The sequence below is a fragment of the Cygnus atratus genome, chromosome 1, assembly GCF_013377495.2.
Source record: "Cygnus atratus isolate AKBS03 ecotype Queensland, Australia chromosome 1, CAtr_DNAZoo_HiC_assembly, whole genome shotgun sequence".
NCBI classification, from domain to species: Eukaryota; Metazoa; Chordata; class Aves; order Anseriformes; family Anatidae; genus Cygnus; species Cygnus atratus.
In genome coordinates, this window is record NC_066362.1 from 46,969,381 (window position 1) to 46,990,407 (window position 21,027).

Here is a 21,027-nt window from a genome sequence, read left to right on the forward strand (position 1 = left end):
TCCATGGTCTTCAGGTAAGTAAATGCAACTGCAGGAAAAAGAAAGGTTTTATTCTGATGTATTTGAATTAAATATAGATAGTAGCAATTTGATTCTACTAATACTAATTTGTCTTCAGAAGTAGCATCAGGGAAGGCAAAAGAGTTTCTTGACTGTTAATCAAAGATCTAAGGGTCTTTTACGGAATATTTTACATGTTCTGTGCTACAGTTTCTGAAGAGAGATTATTTCATCTAGGTCCATTTTATCTTTGTATTGCTGCAGAACGGTAAAATTCTGATTTGTGTTAATCAAGCTTTTGGCAAGAAAGTCTTGAGTTCTTGCCAGAAGTTTTAGAGCTACCAGTGAAAACAAATTATTACAACCAAATTAAAACATTATCTTATTATCAAAGAATCTAATCCTACCTGAGTTAGATAAGCTCGGACAGTAGTAGCAGAAAGAGGTGGATAAGCAAGGATTGGCTTAGTTGTTTCCCCAATGGCATCACCAATAAGTTTTCCATCAGAAGAATATGCTGCAACTGCAAATATGTACTTCTCATTGGGATCTAAGCCTTGTATTTCTAAGACGCTTTTTCCATCAGCTGGTATCTATCAATAAAAATATTTTCTGGTTACATCCACAGAATATATCAAAACCAAACACAAAACACTACACTTTTATTGGTAAACAAATCATTTAATGGTCTGGGATACAATCAAAGTACAACAGGCACATCATGTTTCCACGTAATATTGGGTTCTTGAAGACAACGAGAAAACAATGAAATGAAAGGAAAAAAATAATTTTGCTCTGAAATGCAATTGAGCATACAAAGCACATAATCTAACACAAAAGTTAAGAATGAAGACCTGGAGTTTCTGTAAGACATTTTTGTCCATTTGCACATTCACGCTATGAGTATGCATGCTTGCAGGCATCAAGCTGGAGACATTCTAGCTCTGAGCTGTGTTTCAAGGAAAAAAGTATGTGGCTCTCCTCCATATATGCCACATGCATATATTAGATGTGGGCGCAGGATGTCTCAAATCCTCTTAACACCGTTAATACAACTTCAGAATCGAAGATGAGCAGTTTGTGAATACATATATAAAGACAATCTGTTTTGAAGACCCCCCCTTTTCCTTTTTCCTTCAAGTAATTGTCCATCTGCTTTTTACATCATTACTCAACCCTAATAGGGTTTTCCAACTTCTGCTCCATAATAAGGATATCTTACATAAAGGTAGGTTTTATTGAAGCAATACACAATCGACAAAGTGACTGAAGCATAACATGAGAAATTACATCATCTTAATGTAGCATCAATACAGTGCTCTTATTCAAATACTGTCTGGACTTCATAAGGAGCTCTCTAAACAGCAGAAATCCCTTCAAATACTGTAATTGAACACTGAACATGAATGTTCAGTTTTATGTTTTGTTGTTTTAAGGATGAGAGAATGACCAGAATGGGTTTTAGCTCTATCTTACCTCTTCTCCTGCATTTGGAAGTTTATTGTTATTTAACCTTACTTTCGTGTTACTTCCGCCTGCTACACAGCCCAAAATACTGTACCACGAAACCTTCAAAGAAAATGAAAACATAATGAGTTGATATAAAGACAGTTATACAATGCCATGCTGATGAAAGCAGATGATTCTCCATTATCCTATCTCCTAACTTGGTCTATCCTAATGCTCAAGCTCAGCCCAAAGCATAAACTCTACAGGTCATCCTACAGATCTAAATTCATCAAGACCCCTTATTTGATCTTTGCAATGTATTCTTCTAACGTTGACATAACATTCCGATTCAGCAAATCACTTGAGAAAAAATCCTTGAAAGCAGATAACAGAAATGCAGATACAAACCTAGTAATATTTTCTTAACAAGATGTTCTTAGTTCCTATTGAAATCAATGTTTTTCTAATGTCATTGAGCTGCTAATAATCTCATTGGGCATATCAACCACATTTTTCACTGTCTTTAATCAAGGAAGAATGTGAGCATGCATACCTCAATCCATGCTCAGTCATGCTCAGTGAGATCAAACATGAAAACTCATTTTGATTCATCTCTGCAGAACTGGGCAGACGGATTTCAGTAAGTTATGTATCTGATTAAGTTCTCTTGCATTGCACTTCTAGAAAGTTGTACTAAATCAATTTATTTTCAGTAGACCTCAAGTGGGGCAGATGAGGTCATTTATCAACATACAAAAATTCTGAAAGACTGAAATGTTCATTTTTCTTGTATTGCATGTGATTTGTCTTGTAATGAATCCTGACTTTTTTTTAGAAGTCGATATTGAAATAGAGGAGATTATTTTCAGCAAATGAGTAACATTGAGATCAGGAAATTTTACAGTTATTTTGACTTCCAATAAAATATATGTATACATCTAATTATATGCTAAGTATCCATTTCCAATTAATATCTTCGTTTAAAAAATACCTTTTGTGTTTGCTCAACAGCTACACATCAAAAAAACAAATCTCCTAGAATAGCTCAAATTATAATAATAATCACATTGCACCACCTAGTGGCCCAATATGTTATATTCACTGTCCTATATCAAAATCAAATATTAACGCTTACTAAAAATTATGAACCCCTGGACTTTTAGGACTTTTTTTTAATTTTATGTACACTAGGAATACATATGAAAGCCTTTTCCCAAATGAATTTGTTTTAAATTCACTAATCAAGCTGCACTAAAAATGTAAGTTATAAATTAAACAGCTGTTCACAGAAATGCCCTAAGCACTATTCTCATGATTTGTGTTTCTACTGTTTTTATACATGTTGTAAACATGTTATTATTTTGAAGTAGTTTGTAAAATCACTACGATGATTTCTCTTTCAGGAAAAACTGCAACTAGTGGATTTTCCATACACATTGTCAGCCTGTTTGAGCCCTATCTGGGCATATGAGGGAGAGTAACATGATTTGGAACAGTCAGCAGGGATTTACCAAGGGCAAATCATGGCAGACCCCCATGATTGGCTTCTGTGACAAAATGACTAGATCTGTGGAGGAAAGGAGAAGAGTAAATACCATTTACCTAGTCCTTATCAAGGCTTTCAACACTGTCTCCTAGTATTCTTATAACCAAGTTAGGATGATACAGTATGGGTGCATGAAGAGATAGATGGGTAACACAACAGTTGGAAGATCAGACTCAGAGAGCAGTTGTTAATGGTTCATACTCTATTTGAAGGGTACTAGCAAGCAGAGCACTGCAGGGGACCTGGCCTGTTGAATATCTTTAGCAATGACCTGAGAAGACTGATCACACACTCACCAGGCTGGCAGATGATGTCAAGCAGAGGGAAACAGTTGATATCCTTGAGGGCAGAGTTGCCATTCACAGAGACCGAGACAGCCCAGAGGAATGGGCCAATATGAACCTCATGAAATTTAATAAGGACAAATACAAGGTCCTGCACCTAGGAAGGAAGAATCTCTTGGAAGAATACAGGCAGGGGACTGATGAGCTGAAGAGCAGCTTTCCTGAAAAGGATCTGGGGGTCATGCTAGACACCAAGATGAACATGAGCTAGTGGTGTGCCATGGCAGCAAAGCAGCCTAAAGGCATGTTGACCTGTATTAACAGAAGTACAGTTAGGAGACTGAAGGATCAGTTTCTACTCATGACTCTTTAGACTACATCTAGAGACCATGGCCAGTTTTCCTACTGTTCCCCATCATTCTAACAAGAAAGATGTTGAAAAACTAACTAGAGTGGCTGATTACAGCAGAGGGCCAGCAAGATGTTCAGGAGCTGGAGAACTAGCCCTGCAAGAAGAGGCTGGGAGAGCTGGGCTTATTCAGCCCAGAGAAGAGATGGCTTCAGTGGAACTGCCAGGAGCCTTTGAGTGCTGGCAAGAAGGTTATGAAGGGTGATGGTTGGACCAGATGATCTTGAAGGTCTTGTCCACCCTTAGTGATTCTATGAAGAAGATGTATACAGGCTTTTCACAGTAGTGCACGGTTAGAGGATGAAAAACAACAACAACCTAAATTGAAACAAGAGATTTCAGCTGTATACAAGGAAAGAAGTTTTCCCCACGAACAGGTTAACCTGTTGGAGGAGACTGTCCAGAGAATTTGTGCAGTCTCCATCCTTGGAGGTTTTCAGAACTGACTGGATAAAGCCCTCAGCAACCTGATATAATTTCACAGTTGACCCTGCTTTAAGAAGAAGATTGGCCTAGACACCTCTCCTAAGATCCCTTCTGAACTAAGTTATTCTGTGATTCTAAATGTTCAACAAAAGGTAGATTTTCTACCTGAACTATGGCACTTTAGCACTTCATTAACAGAGTTTTGAGTGTGGTACTTTCTTGCATCACAAGATCCAACAGCCTTGCATGTCTTCAGAGTGATTAGGCATCTGTCGACACCCTAAGAAAGAGAATGAGCTTTTGACAAGTAGAATAAATGAAGGTTATAGAGCTGAAGCACCAAAGATGATACACGAGATGAAGAAAGTTTCATGCAAATGTGAAAATCAAAACAGTGAGTCACAACTGACTCAAAGGATTTAAAAAATGCATACTTAATTAAGTCAGGCTAACATAATCTTCTCAAGACCAACAGAGAAAACTGTGATGGTATAGCATGGCTGAAACAACCTTTTCTCTCTTGTGTATTGTTTAATATATTTCTTCCACAATAATTATGACAAATATTACCTGAACATCTGAAGAGAATGGAGCTGGTTTAAATGTCATGGAGCAATGTGATCTACAAAGTAATATAGGTGGAGGAGGAGTTCTGCTTTTTTTCTTGACATTCATAAATTCTTTGAGACTGTGATACAATGCACTTTGTTCAGCTTCAACTTGCTCAATTAAAGTTAGTGCCTCCTATGATTTAAGTTAAAACAAAAGGGAAAAATATTAAAACATAGCAATCAGACAGATATAAGTCTTAATAAATCATTTTCAAAATGATCTTATAAGAAAAAAATTACTGCTATGTAGAGACATCGTTATAGAGTTTCATATCCTCATACAACCTAAACTAGTATAAAGGGTACTATTTGTAAGCCTTATATATGCAGATTAATTTTGTATTGTACAATAAAGGGAATGCAGGGTTGCATATCAAAGAGGCAGGGCTGAGGTATCTTCAATTTTGAGAGAACCTACAGGAAAAAAAAGAGAGTGGTTATGACTAATGCTGATTAGCAGTGGTGAGCAGTGAGGTGAGCAGTGAGATCTTCCTCCAAGAAGATACAAAAGAGATACTGACTCTTCTTGAGGAGAGAGCTGAAGACCTAACATGTGGAATTTCTGAAGAAGCTATGGAAGTATTAAGACTGTTTTTCTATACTCCAGGAAGAGAGAAAAGAAATAAAGTCCAGAAATAAAAAAAGGGAGGAGAATGCAGACATGAAAAAAGTAGGATTATGCTAGTTCCCTTGTTTAGACAGAGATAGCTGAAAGATGGTTGATGGCCCTAACTGCCATCTTTATCTGTTAATATTAGCCTCTTCTGAAAATTTGTGGGCCTCCTGCACATAGTGATTATGTGGCCATTTTCTTGGAAATCGAGGTACAATCTTTTCTAACTGGACTGAATGGCAAATTGATAGATTTCTTCACCTTGCTTGTATCATCAGAGTAAAAGAAACTTAACTTGGAAATTTAATATTAAGAATTTAGTACATTTATGTGTTTCCTTGTAGTAGCTGTCCACTGCAAACCAAAGTCAAAAAGGTCAGCTACCAGAGATGAGGAGATCGGGGATACCTTGAACCAATTCAATTCTACTGCAAGAGACACAACATCTTCCTGCAATTAGAGTTTTATTTATGCCTTTTTAGCACCATACACTGGACAAAAGGTTTAGGCTAAACTGACTGAAAGATAAACTGAAAAAGAAAATCCCATGTTATTGGTTATTCAGGGATAGTCCTATAATCTTGCACCTCGACACTTCCTTGTTTCTGTCCTCAAACATTTATAAACCTGTAAAAACAGCCACACTGCCACAGACAAACTTCGCTTTGTCCAAAAATGACCAAAATGACTAGCCAAAGATTTATAGTGAAAAGAGGAGCTAATTTTAATACAGTCTTAATCAAATCACATAGCCATCAGATCCTTAATCAGATCACATGAGCATATGCACAGCCCCTGACACCCCCCCTCCCCCCAAAAAAAAATTCCCTTTTCTTTCAGATTAGGGCTGTATGCACCCTAGTGGGAAATGTCAAAGGAAGAATGTAAGATGAAGAATAAGATATAAAGTGACTCTTTCCCTCACACAACCATTCAACTTCTGCAATCACTAATGAGGAACTTCCTTGCTTCCTTTAAAAACGATACTTAATGGCAAGATGTACTATGATAAATTTTTTAATTAAAAGAATCATAGACTCATTCTTCCCTGAGGACATACTTCTTATTAGTGCAAGGATGGATCTGCTCCCAGGGTGGATAAAGATAGTGTTGTGACTGCAAGTGGTACTGCATGACCTATACATCATTAATTGTAGAACTTGGAAGATAATAAATGTGGCAGAGTTGCAAGAGGAGAAAGAATAATCTTATGGTTAAGGAAGCCAAATGTCACTATGATAAACAACATTTTATCCATGCCTCTGCCACAGACTTGTCCTGTGGTAGTAGCTTAATCATGTTAATTGAGTTTTACAGCTGGCTAACAAGAACTACCAGTGTACCCAATTCTGTAAAGACTTGGATGTCTAACTAGACATATAGGACAGAAAGGAAGAATGAAATAACAGAGAAATTAAACAAAATGAAGGGTACATAATAGCTTAAATAGTTAAGCAGTGTAATGTGCAGCATGACTATAAATATATGACTCAGAAGCTTCTGTACCTGTTCAGTGGTTTACTATATGAGAAAAGTTATTTGCATGTTTACCCAAAAAAATAAAAACTACAAAAAGAGTACTTTCCTATTTTGCATTGTAATAAGAACAGTTTTATACTATATTGTGCTGAGTAGAGTTGAAAAAAATCAATAGATTCCCCTTAAAAGGGGAAAAAAATGAAGACCTGGGGAAGTATAGGAAGTATAGGACAGTCAGTTTTACCTCTGTGCCCAGCAAGATCATGGAGCAGATCCTCCTGGAAACTATGCTAAAGCTCATGGAAAATAAGGAGGTGATTGGTGGCAGCCAACATGGATTCACTAAGACCAGATCACGCCTGAAAAATCTGGTGGCCTTCTGTGATGGGGATACAGCATTGATGGATAGGGGAAGAGCAACTGGCGTCTTCTACCTGGATTTGTGCAAAGCATTTGATACTGTTCCCCATGATATCCTTGTCTCTAATGGAGACACATGGCTTTAAAGGATGGACCACTTGATGGGTAAGGAATTGGCTGGATGGTCACACTCAGAGTTGTGGTCAATGGCTCAATGTCCAAGTAGAGATCAGTAACGAGTGGTGTTCCTCAGGGGTCAGTATTGGGACCAGGACTGCTTAACAACTTTGTCAGCAAGTCGGACAGTGTGACCAAGTGCACCCTCAGCAAATTTGCCAATGACACCAAGCTGTGTGGTGCAGTCGACACTCTGGAGGGAACAGAAACCATCCAGAGGGACAGAGGGACCTGGACAGGCTTGAGAGGTGGGCCTGTGAAAACATCATGAGGTTCAACAAGGCCAAGTGCAAGGTCCTGTGTCTGGGCAGGGGGAATCCCAAGCACAAATATAGGCTGAGTGGAGAATGGACTGAGAGCAGCTCTGAGGAGAAGGACTTGGGGAGCTAGCTTGATGAGAAGCTCAACACGAGCCGTCAATGTACGCTTGCAGCCCAGAAAGCCAACCGTATCCTGGGCTGCAACAAAAGAAGCATGACCTGCAAGTTGTGGGAAGTGATTGTCCCCCTCTACTCTGCTCCTGTGAGAACCTGCCTGGAGAGCTGCATTCAGCTCTGGGGCTCCCAGCACAAGAAGGACATGGAGCTGTTAGAACAAGTCCAGAGGAGGGCCACAAGGATGATCAAGGGGCTGGAGCACCTCTGCTATGAAGACAGGCTGAGAGAGCTGGGGGTGTTCAGCGTAGATAAGAAAAGGCTCCAGGGAGACCTTATAGCAGCCTTCCAATACCTAAAGGGGGCCTAAAAGAAAGCAGGAGAGGGATTCTTTGTCAGGGAGCGTAGTGATAGGACAAGGAGTAATGGTTTTCATCTAAGAGAAGGTAGATTTAAATTAGATATCAGGAAGAAATTCTTCCCTCAGAGGGTGGTGAGGCCCTGGCACAGGCTGCCCAAAGAAGCTGTGGATGCCCCATCCCTGGAAGTGCTCAAGGCCAGGCTGGATGGGGCTTTAAACAACCTGGTCTGGTGGGAGGTGTCCCTACCCATGGCAGGGGGGTTGCAATTAGAGGATCTTTAAGGTCCCTTTCAACCCAAAATATTTTATGATTCTATGATTCTATGAACTCTATCTAGAGCTCTTGGATGTTTTATGATAAAAAAGGCAAAATCCCCTACACAGAAGAATGAAAATAAAAATATGAATTTTCTGTTCATGAAGTGAATACTGTCCACCTCAAGGAGGAAAACTAATTGAGCATATAATTAAACATTTTATCATAGTACAAATATATAAAATCGCCATGCTAAGTTTGTCCAAGCAAAGTTAATTCTGACATCTTCTGCCAACTGGCTGCAAATATATTCTTTTACCTACTTCTTTCCCTGTGAAAAGTGCACAGAATGAAAATATAATGAAGGTCAACATAAGGCCTTCACAAACACTTGTTTGGGATAGCCACACATTTCTTGGGAATTGCTTGTAAGTCTTCATTGGTGACTACAGTTACAACTTTCATATGATATCGTTATATCTCATATTCATATGTGCTGTATATTTTACAAATATAGTAGATTTTTTAGCATGTCCTTTCTGGTTCAGTTTTTGCATTCTTCTGAAATAATAATAATAATAATAAAAGTCTTAATTATCATGCTTCCAAACTTGGAGCACTTCAGAGAAAAACACTTGCTAGTAATTTCTTGTTTAAAATATGTATTTCATATATTATATAGTGTGAATTTCAGATATCTCTTGTATAGACTATAAAGAAATTTTGTGTTCCACTGATGATAAGTCAATTTGAATGGACAGATGTTGGTTACAAAAGTTTCTAATCTCACTTAATGGAAAGACTCCCACTGATTTCCTATGACTTTGAAATGAGCCCACGAAGAATATATTTTTAACCTGAATAAATTCCAAAACCTCCAACTTCTGAAATGTTTATTTAATAATAACCAAATAAAGCCTCTGTCATCATCGCCAGTCAAAGTAATCTACGACAACTTAGAGATTTGGGGAAAAGTACGATGATGACGGTTGGAATAGGAAAAAAGAAAACCTGCAAGATACTTTGGCGAGGTACAGGTGATTATGTGTTAGAAAACGGCAAAGTCTAGGTGATTAAGTGTAGAAACAAAGTTAATTCCTTTCAGGTTTCCTGTAATATGCACATGTACACAAAATTAGAGGATATCCTCTTTCCTAGTTTTAAGTCCCTTTATTTTTTTCCACCATAAAGGAACTTCTCAAGGAAAAACTCGCAACAGAAGTTAAAAACACCCATTGTCCTTTAAGCTCCTTCCATTTTAATTCTATTTGTAAGAAGGAGTAATCCAAGTATTAATTTTACAGAACATGAAAAACTATGATAACGTTAAATTTTTCCTATCATATGATTTTATTATTACCTCCAGTAGCTGCTTTTGGGAAGAAGTAGTTAACTCTTCAGGGAATATCTGTGCAGCCTTTTGCATCAAAAAGATTGCTCTGGATAGCTTATTCTTTTTTATTTTTCCTATTATATCTGCCTCTGTAAAATAGATATTTCAAGACATTTATAAAACAGCAAGAATCACTTATTATACTTATAAAATCTTAATTAATAAGCCTTACCTGTTAAATAATGGGAATCTTCAATAATCTTCACATGGTAATTGCTAGAATTAAGACTTCTGCCATCCTTTTGAACACCTATATGGGAAGGAAATCCTGAGTCATTCATTCTGATAGTGTCGTTGGAAAGATTTCAGTGAGAGGCAGATACAGAGTTCTGTAGTAAAGCTCTGCTCCACCTTATGCTCTTTTCCTTAGTTAAAGGAAAATTTCTTGGATAGATAAAGCCAGTAAAAATGTTCCACCCTCATGCTCTAGCATCTCTAGTAGCTACACTAACATCACAGGAAAAGAAGGAACATGTTTAATCACAGGGAGCAGTTCACATGGGAACCCTATAATGTCAAGCTAACACTAGCTTTTAATTAAAAAAAAAAAAAAGGAATGGAAGAACAGTAGCACTTTTTCAGGATATATTTGGCAAGAGTGGGAATTCTGCTGACTTGGAAGAGGTTAGAACAACTTTATAGGAGTAGAAACTGAGATTACAAAAAACACTGATTATAATATTCAAGCCTCGTTCTTCAGAGAAAATTTCCTGCATTACAGACAAAAAAAAAAAATCTACAGTGCATTCCCTAATTCTCTCTTATTGACTGAAACTTCTTAACTGAAAATATATTATAAATGAAACATCATAAAAAAATTGTCTAGGAATCAAAACCAGTGGCTGTTAGCAAAGTTTAACTCCTATTGATCTAGCATAGATTAGAGATAAGTATCATGTGGTAAATCAAAATTCTACAAATTCAGTTATTATTTCTGTCTATATGCACCAAGCACCAAGTGCCCTACAATTGCTCCTCATCAGAAAATAAATGCTCCTTTATTTCTTAGTATCACAAAATACATTAACAGAGGACTGTAAGCAACCTATGAAGATCATTTAGCATTACTGCAACTTACCTTGTGTCAGTTTAAGAAGTTTCACAGCTATTCGATGTTGGGCCTGAATGAGCTCCAGATGTAAATCCATTAAAAAATTATTACCTGTTCCTGTCTTATCGTTACCCAAACCCAAAACAGAATTCAAATTCTGGCCATTTGAGTCCACCTAATAAATAGAAAGTGGTAGTTAAGCAAGCACAAACTTATTTCAGTAAATTGATAAACACTCTGAAATTTTATCATAACTGCGGTATTTAAACTTAATGGCTGCGGTATGCAGTCATTAAAGAAAGCACAGAAGAACAACATCTAGACACAGAGAAGCATGGAAAATGAACAAAGAATAGACAAAAACTGGCAATCAATAGGAAACAGGATTAATAATAAATATGAAACTGTAGAAAATTTTGGTTTATTTGTTATCAGTCCACAAAACAAAGATCATGTTGGTGTAGAATGGTAACATTAGAAAAACTGGGTTCCATCCAACTGCCAAAATTACTTATATGAATAGTTATGAATATATTATGAATAGTTGCAAACAAATGAACAGGATTTCTGTTTCTGCAATATAGAAGAAAACTACAAATTATATTTACTTCTAAACAAAAAGAAAACCTAAAAGAGTTTATAGTTTCTTACTGAATGAGAAAATGTTGTCTGCTACACAGATTTATTTTTTCTATTCTCTTCTTACATGTGACCAAAAAATGAAGTTCATTTGATAATCCAAAGATTTATAAGAAAGAAGAAAATATGAGTTTCATGTTGTCAAAATCCAATATATTACTTATAGACTTTGTTGCCATGTAGCTTTTTGTAGAATTTACCTTTGTACAGCAGTTGTCAAATATCGACGTTCCATCTGGTAGAAGGGTTATTAAGCGAAATTTGTTGATTTCATTAATTGCTTTTTCAAGACTTTCATAAGCAAATTGTAATTGTTCCGTAGGACTTTTCTAAGATGAAAATGAAATTTTAATAATTTAGGATGAATTTTCCCTAAGTTCTTAAAAAACAATTTACGAAGTCAAAGAGTCTAGTTCATAGCAGAATTAAAATGAACTTGGAGAATTAAGTTTACAAACAGTATTATTCACAAGTAATTTTATAACGTTCCATTAGGTGTTACGAAAACACTGGCATCTCAGAAACCAACACCTGAAAGTAGACTGTCACTGAATTGAAGCTTCGCCATGTGTTAAGGCATTAAGACATTACTGACAAAATTCCTGAATCCTCAAACAGATGCATGTCTTTTCTTCTTGTGTTTTATTAAGTAATTTTGAACTATTTGATTTGACATTACTGCACAGTGCTGAGTAATGAACACATCAAACAAAGCAAGGACTCCCAGGATGTTCCATCGATTCCACATCACCCTTACAAAAACAAACAATCAAAAGCACAATCCAAAATATCTCCCTAAATAAAGCAAAGATAAAGTTTGTGTTATCTTAAAAAGATGTGTTATTAAACCTTTTAAAGCTTGTACTATGCATTGGCATGAAAGACTAGAAATCAGTATGATCATGCTGTAAAAACAATTTCAAATAAAATTTCTTCCATATCACAGATGACTATAAAAGACTACACAAAGATTTTCAGATTTTATTTAATTTGAAAAAATATCTTTTTTTTCCTCTGCACTAGAATGACTACATTAATCATTTCAACTTTATAAAACTAAATACAAGATAGTATGAAAATGCTTCAAGCAGGAATAAGTGTTCTTACGCTATCCAAAAAAGCCGTATTAATGAAAACAAATTAGACATTACCATCAATATTTCAGGAGTATCACAGGTTTCATCTTCTGAGAGAGGTACACTTCTTTTTCCTTTTTTATCTGAAAAAAAATCAGAAAATGAAAATGAAATGTGTTCAATTTTATTACTGTTTGACTAGAGCTACCACTAACTTTAGACTCTGGCAATAATTTATTTCTTTGGTACTAGACTACAGGAGGTAATTATATTGTTTCTTGAAAAGATTTTCAGGGTTTAAACACTATAGTTACCCATGTACAATTTTAATAATTTAGTATAAGATTATCCAATGAAGTTGTATTTTTAAATGTACCCTATATTTCATAGTAACATTAGATTGAAGCCAATAAAAATTGGACTCATTTCATAGTTCCTTACACTGTTATAGCATTCACATATATTTTGATTGATTTAAAAATGAAAAATCAATTTTTCTGTAATTCACTAGTGTTTTAATGTTAATTTAACCTATAGGGTGGTTTGTAAATATGTAAGGTCACATTTTTTGTTTCATAACATTTCAGTTTAATATTCCTTGAAGGGGTATTATCACCCTTTTAACATTCATTTCAATTGTTTAAATTATTTTCTTTCATAAAGAATTTACCCAGACTTATGTCTTTCTTTCCAAAACAAGAGGAAGCACCTTCTTTGCTCTCAATTACAGCTCTCAACTTTTTGCCAAAATAAATGTTTGCCCTTTCAGAGGGACAACCTTTTAGTCACTCCTGAGCTCTGCACCTTGTCTGCCTATTTATTTCTGCTTGTTCACTAGATTTTTCTCATATATAAGAAAATCTGTATTCACTCAGCATTCATTCAGTTAAAAAACTCACACTAAGCATGTGTTTGACTGGCTTTTCAACGGCCTGTTTTGAGCAATGGCTCCTAACTGTTCAGCTTTTTACCTCCAAAAAAAAGCATTTACACTTAGTGAAAAAGAATAATTGTTATGCTGCAATGAGGATTCACCCAATCTCCATCAAAATGGTATGATTTTCATAACTAGCAGAAAACAACTCCTACCCTACCTTATAATGGAATAGTAGTGTACCAAGATTTTCTTACTTTCAAAAAAGCAAAACATATTGTCATTCTCTTCTGTTCCTAGATATGCTTTAAAAGGGTCTTTAACATCTACTCTCTAGCTATTGTAAACCAATTATGAAAAATAACATTAATATTACAAGATCCTACATCTGCAAAAGAGAATTTTCAAAATTATGTCTAAATATTCATATTTTACAGCGTTAGTGAGGTTTTTTAAGGAAATGTTTATGTTACTGCTTTATATCCCAATGACATCAGCCAAGTTCATTTTCAAAGACCATTAAATCCCTATACAAAAATCAATACTTGTGTAGACAAGAGATGCAAATTAATGACCTAATAAAAGCAAAAGCTTCAGTATGCACTCAGTATTTGCCTCTTTTGCTTTCACTGTCCCTAGTCAACCAGCATCTGAGCACTCCAAATGAGCCACAGCACATACTGCCTTCTGCCTAGCCAATATTCAGAGAACTTATGGATGATCTGAGGCTACTAAGAAGGGGCTAAGAGACATATAAAAAAAAACTGTGCGGAAGATGAGTCATAAAAGATGTGATTCAAAATTGGACTAGTTCAGTAGAACTGGAAATGGAAGGAAATAAGGCATAAATCCTTTGAAAATCAGGTTTCGCTACATCTGATTATGAATGAAATTGTGTTGACAAAAATTTATCATACTACTCTACACAATCTCTTTACAATCATTTTTGAATATGTATATTTGTCAAAGCTTTTAATTCTGAAAAATTCCAATCTTTAAAAGTTAAGCTATTCTTGAAAGAATGCTACTTTTTTGTTGAAAGCTTTACCTGCTTTTTTCTTAGATTCACTTGTAGAATCAGCTATATTTTCCAATATTGCAGTTAGATTTAAGGTTACCTCTATTACCATTACAACATCAATGTCTGCTATGTTACTCTTCTGAATTACTTCATTTATTATCCAGAGTACATAAACCCACTAAAAAAAAAGGAGGGGAAGAAATGAAAAGAAACAAAACAGAGTTAAAACATTTTTTGAAGATATTTGTATATTACAGAGGCAGAAATGGTTTTGCACTCAAAATTGTTAAAAAACATTTATAAACCTTACCACAACTCCTTTCTTGTACTTGGCTTTTTTTTTTCGCTTTTGCTTTTTTTTTTTTTTTTTTTTTGAATGCCACCAGGACAAGATACTCTATTTCTTTAGACAGAACACAATTTTTGTTTTGTTTTGTTTCTTTACTTTCAGAAATCAATTATTTTTTTATTATTCTAGAAAGGTTTAAGAACATCCTACTGGCACAACCTTTATATCTTGTCATAGTGTGGTAAGCGTTACAGTAGATATGATCATGTGCCTCTCTCCTTTGCCCATCTCCTCCCACTTAAACAGTGTAAGAGAGACCTGAATGCTCCTATTGTTCACACAGAGGAAATTAACTGTAAGCTATACTCTGGTGAATCTCATTTTTTTTATAGAGATCAGGGTCACAAAATGCACTCCTCCAGAAACTGTTTGGTCTACATCAACTATTTACTGGTAGCCCTGTGAAACTACTAACTTATCCTTCACATGACAGCATTTCGCCAATAGCTTTGCAGTCTCAGGAAAAGTTCAAGATAAGGCTGTGGCTCTATCGAGTGGGCCAAAGCCTGCTGACATCCACCTCCCTTCTATTAAGCTGTAAGGTTTCTGCTACTGTTTTCAATTGATCTAGGGAATTTTCTTGAACTATATGCATGCTTTCCACCACAACACACAAAACGCTGCTTCTCACAGTGTGCCCAAATGTTTTCACTATTTTAGCTTCTTTCTATGATGTCCCACTGCCAGACAGTGGATTATTTTACTGGAAAAAGGTAAGAGATACTCTGATATGGCATATGGGAGCACATTCTGTTCAGAGTGCATGTACAATCCACATTTTCAGTGAATTCAATTTATCTGCATTTTACCATATGAAAATGTACTTAGACTGGAGACCACCAGTATTTTATCTTGGCTTTACTACAACAGACAAAACTCATATTAAGAGAAACACATTATAATAAAGGAGTACTTTGCAAGCTTTGTATTTGTGGATATATTTAAAGTATCCACTTCCACTTGTTTGGATTTGCTGAAGTCCCGTTTTACATTTCTGCCACAAAAACATTATTACATCAAAAAGTATTTCTTTGTCAGGTTGCATATTCTGAAAAAAATAAAAAAATAAAAAAATAATTGTAGAAACAGGTAAGTATATACAGTACATAAACACTGAAAAGTTTTCAAAGTAAGTAAATAAATCAGTATCATATTTATCTTCATTATAAGGGTGACAACATTTTGAAAGCTTACGAAATACATGTTTTTTTAAAGTAGTTTCTGGTAGACCACCCAAGCTTTTCTTTTCCTGACAATATGCATTTAGAAGCTTTTTATTATTATTAATGTTTCCTTTTTTATTGTCAAGCTTTTAAAAGTCATACAGACAAAGAAAGCAGTGAAATGAAAATTACGTGGGAGAGACGAGGAAATTAACTATCTGTGAAATGCTATAATAGTCAACACATTCTGGGAAAACTAGAATGTATTTTAACAGGTATATTAACCTTGGGAATTGTTTTATTTGACTATTTAAATATTTGCAGTAGATCTAAAATAGAAGGCTTTATTTTGCATTGACATCGAGCACTTCCACAGGTTGTTGGTGCATCTCAGATGAGGGAGCAGTGAAGAACAACTTAACTAAAAAAAAAAAAGGGTTGCAGTGGAATATCTAACAACTGAAAGAAGTTTTAAAACATATCTACACCTTATGACAAGAATAATTAACAAATTGAAAACTCCATTCAGTTAACCTCCTAATTAACACACCTTAAAAGGCAAGAGAGCCTGTCTACACTGTGCTAACACCTTCTAAGCAGTGATTAAGGATCAGTACGCATGTTTGCTGTCATTTATACCAGAGCTGGACTAGTATCCCAAGTACAATGAAACTCAAGACCACTATATCTGTACTATCGTGCATCTGTATGTACATGAGTATAAGATTTCATGTATATTGGGAAGTGCTGAAGAAAAAGACTGTAAAAGAAGTAAATCAAGACACTTTTGGCACTTGCTTGGTGGCAGCAAGCTCTTAGATTGACTCAGCTACATCACATAACTTCGCCACCAGTGAATTCTCCATTACTAAGTGGATAATTTGCCTTCTTTATGTGGGCAGATGAGGTACAGAGGAGATTTGCGGAAAAGTGTAGATGAACCAGAAGACATTAAATCTGCTAAGAGATTAAAGATGCTACACCTGGGTCGGGGCAATCCCGGACGTGAGTACAGACTGGAAGAAGAACTCATTGAGAGCAGCCCTGCAGAGAAGGACTTGGGGGTTCTGGTGGATGAACCAGCAGTGTGTGCTTGCAGCCCAGAAGGCCAACTGCAGCCTGGGCCGCATCAACAGAGGGGTGGCCAGCAGGTGGAGGGAGGTGATTGTCCCCCTCTGCTCTGCCCTTGTGAGGCCCCACTTGGAGTGCTGCGTCCAGGGCTGGGGCCCCCAGCACAAGAAGGATGTGGGGCTGTTAGAGCGGGTCCAGAGGAGGGCCACAAAGATGATCAAAGGGCTGGAGCACCTCTCCTACAAATAAAGGCTGAGAGAGCTGAGGCTGTTCAGCCTACAGAAGAGAAGTCTCCAAGGAGATCTCATTGCAACATTTCAGTACTTAAAGGGGACTTATAAAAAGGATGGGGAGCAACTTTTTGCTCAATCAGATAATGATAGGATGAAAGGGAATGGTTTTAAACTAAAAGAGGGGAAATTTAGATTAGAGGTTAGGAGGAAATTCTTCAGAGGGTGGTGAGGCACTGGCACAGGTTGCCCAGAGAAGCTGTGGATGCCCCATCTCTGGAGGTGTTCAAGGCCAGCTTAGATGAGGCCCTGAGCAACCTATCTAGTGGGTGGCATCCCTGCCTATGGCAGGGGGATTGGAACTAGATGGTCTTTGAGGTTCCTTCCAACCCAAGCCATTCTATGATTCCATGAAATACAGGAAACCTGACTCCATAATACAGTGGTCATGTAAAAAATGCTGACAAATTACACTATCTGAAGGTATAACCACCTCACAGGCAGGATATTTTGACTGAAAATATGACACTAAAAATAAAAAACGTGTATGCCCTAATTATACTCAAACCGAGGCAATTTTCAAACCATATCTAGAATTAATTTTGCAGAGAAGACCAGCAACATGTTAGCAGAACAGTTTTGTTTTTGTTTCTGTTTTTTTTTTTTTTTTTCCTAAGGATGTTTTTTCTTTAGTCTTTTGGAAAACAAATTATAACTGACTGTATTTTTTTTTCTTATGGTAGCAAATTAAGGAAAATCTGACTGAGCAAGTAAACTACAGGTGGTTATTCTGGGAATAAACCATTAGATATAGAAAAGCATTATTTTGTAGTAGAGACTTCAGTACAGGAAAGTCCCACTCTTCTTGGTTTTGTTGTTGATGCTGCTTCTTTGTTTGCTTTCTGTGAGAATTTACCGTTAACTGCAGGCATACAGCTGCTATAAAGGCATTTTCATTCCTTAGGCTCTCATTTGTATAAATATTGCAGAAATGTTTTATATAGCTGAGCATTTTTGCCCACCTAAATCAAATATACTGAAAGAAGTACAATCTCTGATTGGTAGAAACATGCAATTAAGTCTATGGTTTTCCAAATTGATTTAATATCTGTTAAATGCTTGTAGCCTGATTACATATCTCCAATAAAATTATAAAATCTCCAATAAAATTATAAATGAAATAATATAAATTATAAAGATAAATAAAAAAATATAATCAAAAATTGATCACATATTAGAGGTATATTTTTTTCTTTTTTGCTATTTTATTTTTTAGTTGTTGTAGTTTGTTAATGCAACTGATTCCTTTGGTCTTAAATTATGCACATTCATTACAGATTAAGTAATTAATTCAGAAATGTCTCTACTTTTGTTATACCTGTTTAGATGTGGAGACACAGGAAAATACTGTTGTTGCCAAAATGGTCAGTTCATGAGAAGGCTCTCCATACTTTAAGGAACCCTCTACATTCAATGCTTATCAAAAAGGGAAAAAAGAAATAGCAAGACATTATTTCTAGTTACAAACCTAAGTTTGAACACATTTCAGTGAATTCACTTACAAATTTATGCCAGCAGATAATATGGTCTAAGAAATAGTAAATACAAAGGGGACAGATATTCCCATGTTTTCTCACTTTTTGTGAAAAGTGAACATTGCTATTTTTTTAAATAGAAATTTTTCCAGATATTTGAATTTTGTTTGGAATGTCATAGAATTAAATCAGTTACTTCAACAGGTCTTTCTTGCTTTGATGGCAAGAAAATTTAAATAAATGAAGTATAAGAATGGACAAAAGAAAGTCAAACATACCTGTTTCACTTTTTTCTCCTGAAAACCTGTTTGAATACATTCATTCATTTTACATCTTTGTATGTGTCAAGATACATGTCTAATCAGGCTATTTCACATTTGAGAAAAACAGTATGAAGTCAGATTTGGGAAATGAAAATTGGACAAAAATCAGTAGGTTGCAATTTGTCAATTGCTGTTCTTTTTTTCACAGAATACTGTATGCACCATATAGTATAGTTTTCAAACAATAAACTGCAAAAATTTTATTGCTGCAAAAATATTTGAAATGCAAACACAGCTATAACTGAACAACACTCACTTCTTAATGTTTGCTTCTTATCAGAACCACGAGGCATCCTAGCTTCTCTGGTATTAGCTTCACTAACAGAAAAGCCACATCTAAATTTTCTTGGAAATAGTAAAGGTTGCATCAGTGTCAGAAGTTTGAGTTCTATTTCTGCCTTCTTCCATCTTGGGTCATCTTGAGCCTAATTGATAGAAACAACCAATGGAAATCTGTCTTAAAAATCTATAAATTGAGTACTCCTTACCCACATAGGAAAAGGCTACATAAAGAATGTCTAAATAGCATCAGGATTACCTGAAGAAAATTAGTAACAAATTCAACAGCAGAATCAAACACATCCCACTCCTCATAGCTGAAAGCTAATTTTATAAATTTCACAGCAGCATCTCCAGGCACCCCCTTTTCTCCTGCAATGATGACAAAAAATATTTAGTCTTTAATATTTTACATATATGTGTATTCAGAAGTTTAATTTAAGTGATAATTTGGGTATTATAAACGCAAAAATAAAACTCCATGGTTTTGTAGTCAGTATAATCTTGACGGATTTCTTAACAACTCTACAATACAATAGCTTCATTATTTTGTTGTAATGCCTACACTTATGCACTGCTGTAATGATGTATCTGCAGTGTCCTGTTACATTCTAAAGAGGCTGTACTACTTGGTAATGTTCCTGTGTAGAGGATATCAAGGACATAGTCCTCCCTGCTGCAGAAAGAGCTTAAATCTGGGTATCCTCCCACAGCAATACTTCTTCCCAGCAATTTCCTAAAAAATAATTAATAGAAACATAAACATCTTCTTGCAAGATGGCTGAGCATTTCTCATTACTGTATTAGAAAACATGTAATGTACACCTAGGGAGTCTATTTTCTCATGCTTCAAGTTTATTCAAACCACAGTAAGGAAGAAAAGGGATTTCTTGATCCTTGGATCTCTAAGCAAGTGTCTTAGCTAATATATTCAGCAGTGTTCTACAGTCCTAAGAATGTTCCACAGTTGTCGTATCAGCTGGGCACATGGTCACTCAGCTAAAAGATATATTGACTTAGTAATAACTTATTTTCTGAAGCAGCACAATGATTGGTCCAAGGATCTCCAAGAAGCTTATGGCAATCATTCTGTTACTACATCTTACTTTTATTTATTTTTATTTTTATTTTTATTTATTTTTATTTTTATTTATTTTTATTTTTGAACGTATATCTCACCTGAAGAGAACAGCATTTTGCAATCTCTTTATGAATACAACTGCTACTAACATGTAAATGAATTCTGCTCACCAAGCATTTGCACTGCTGGGTCCTTTGAAAACTGAGAGCTAGTTTACCTGTTAGTATCAACTGCAGAAGGGTTGATGATGCATTAATTGTACCAAAATTATCAGTGCAATGGCTTCCTTGAATACCAGTAGTGCTCATTCCACCTTTAAAACAGACAATTCATTACATCAGTGTATTTGACCTGTTATAGTACAATTAGCCAGTAATCATATCATGCAAATATGATTCTGAAGTGTATTTAGTCTCTATAGATTCTTTTACTAACAGAATATCTTTCTACCTATAGCTATATTTAGCCCATAGTCTAGCAAAAATGTTTTGGAAGGAAACCTCAAGTCCAGTGTTTTTCTCGAGTTTTAAATCTATCTTTTAGTGTATTAAAAAAAAAAAAAAAAAAAACATTGTAGTGGATTGACCTTGGCTGCCT

The 21,027-nt window shown here is 35.6% G+C and overlaps 1 protein-coding gene across 1 annotated transcript in view; it reads right to left on the reverse strand.

The window, feature by feature from the left end:
* CFAP54 (cilia and flagella associated protein 54) overlaps window positions 1–21,027 on the reverse strand; it is a 113,024-nt gene that overhangs the window by 70,334 nt on the left and 21,663 nt on the right. The window contains 14 exon segments of the mRNA XM_035551906.2: window positions 408–593; window positions 1,477–1,569; window positions 4,685–4,858; window positions 9,706–9,827; window positions 9,911–9,988; window positions 10,817–10,964; window positions 11,629–11,757; window positions 12,580–12,638; window positions 14,427–14,577; window positions 15,662–15,796; window positions 18,591–18,676; window positions 19,321–19,495; window positions 19,609–19,721; window positions 20,648–20,743. Of these exon segments, the coding sequence (XP_035407799.1) occupies window positions 408–593; window positions 1,477–1,569; window positions 4,685–4,858; window positions 9,706–9,827; window positions 9,911–9,988; window positions 10,817–10,964; window positions 11,629–11,757; window positions 12,580–12,638; window positions 14,427–14,577; window positions 15,662–15,796; window positions 18,591–18,676; window positions 19,321–19,495; window positions 19,609–19,721; window positions 20,648–20,743 (1,745 nt within the window).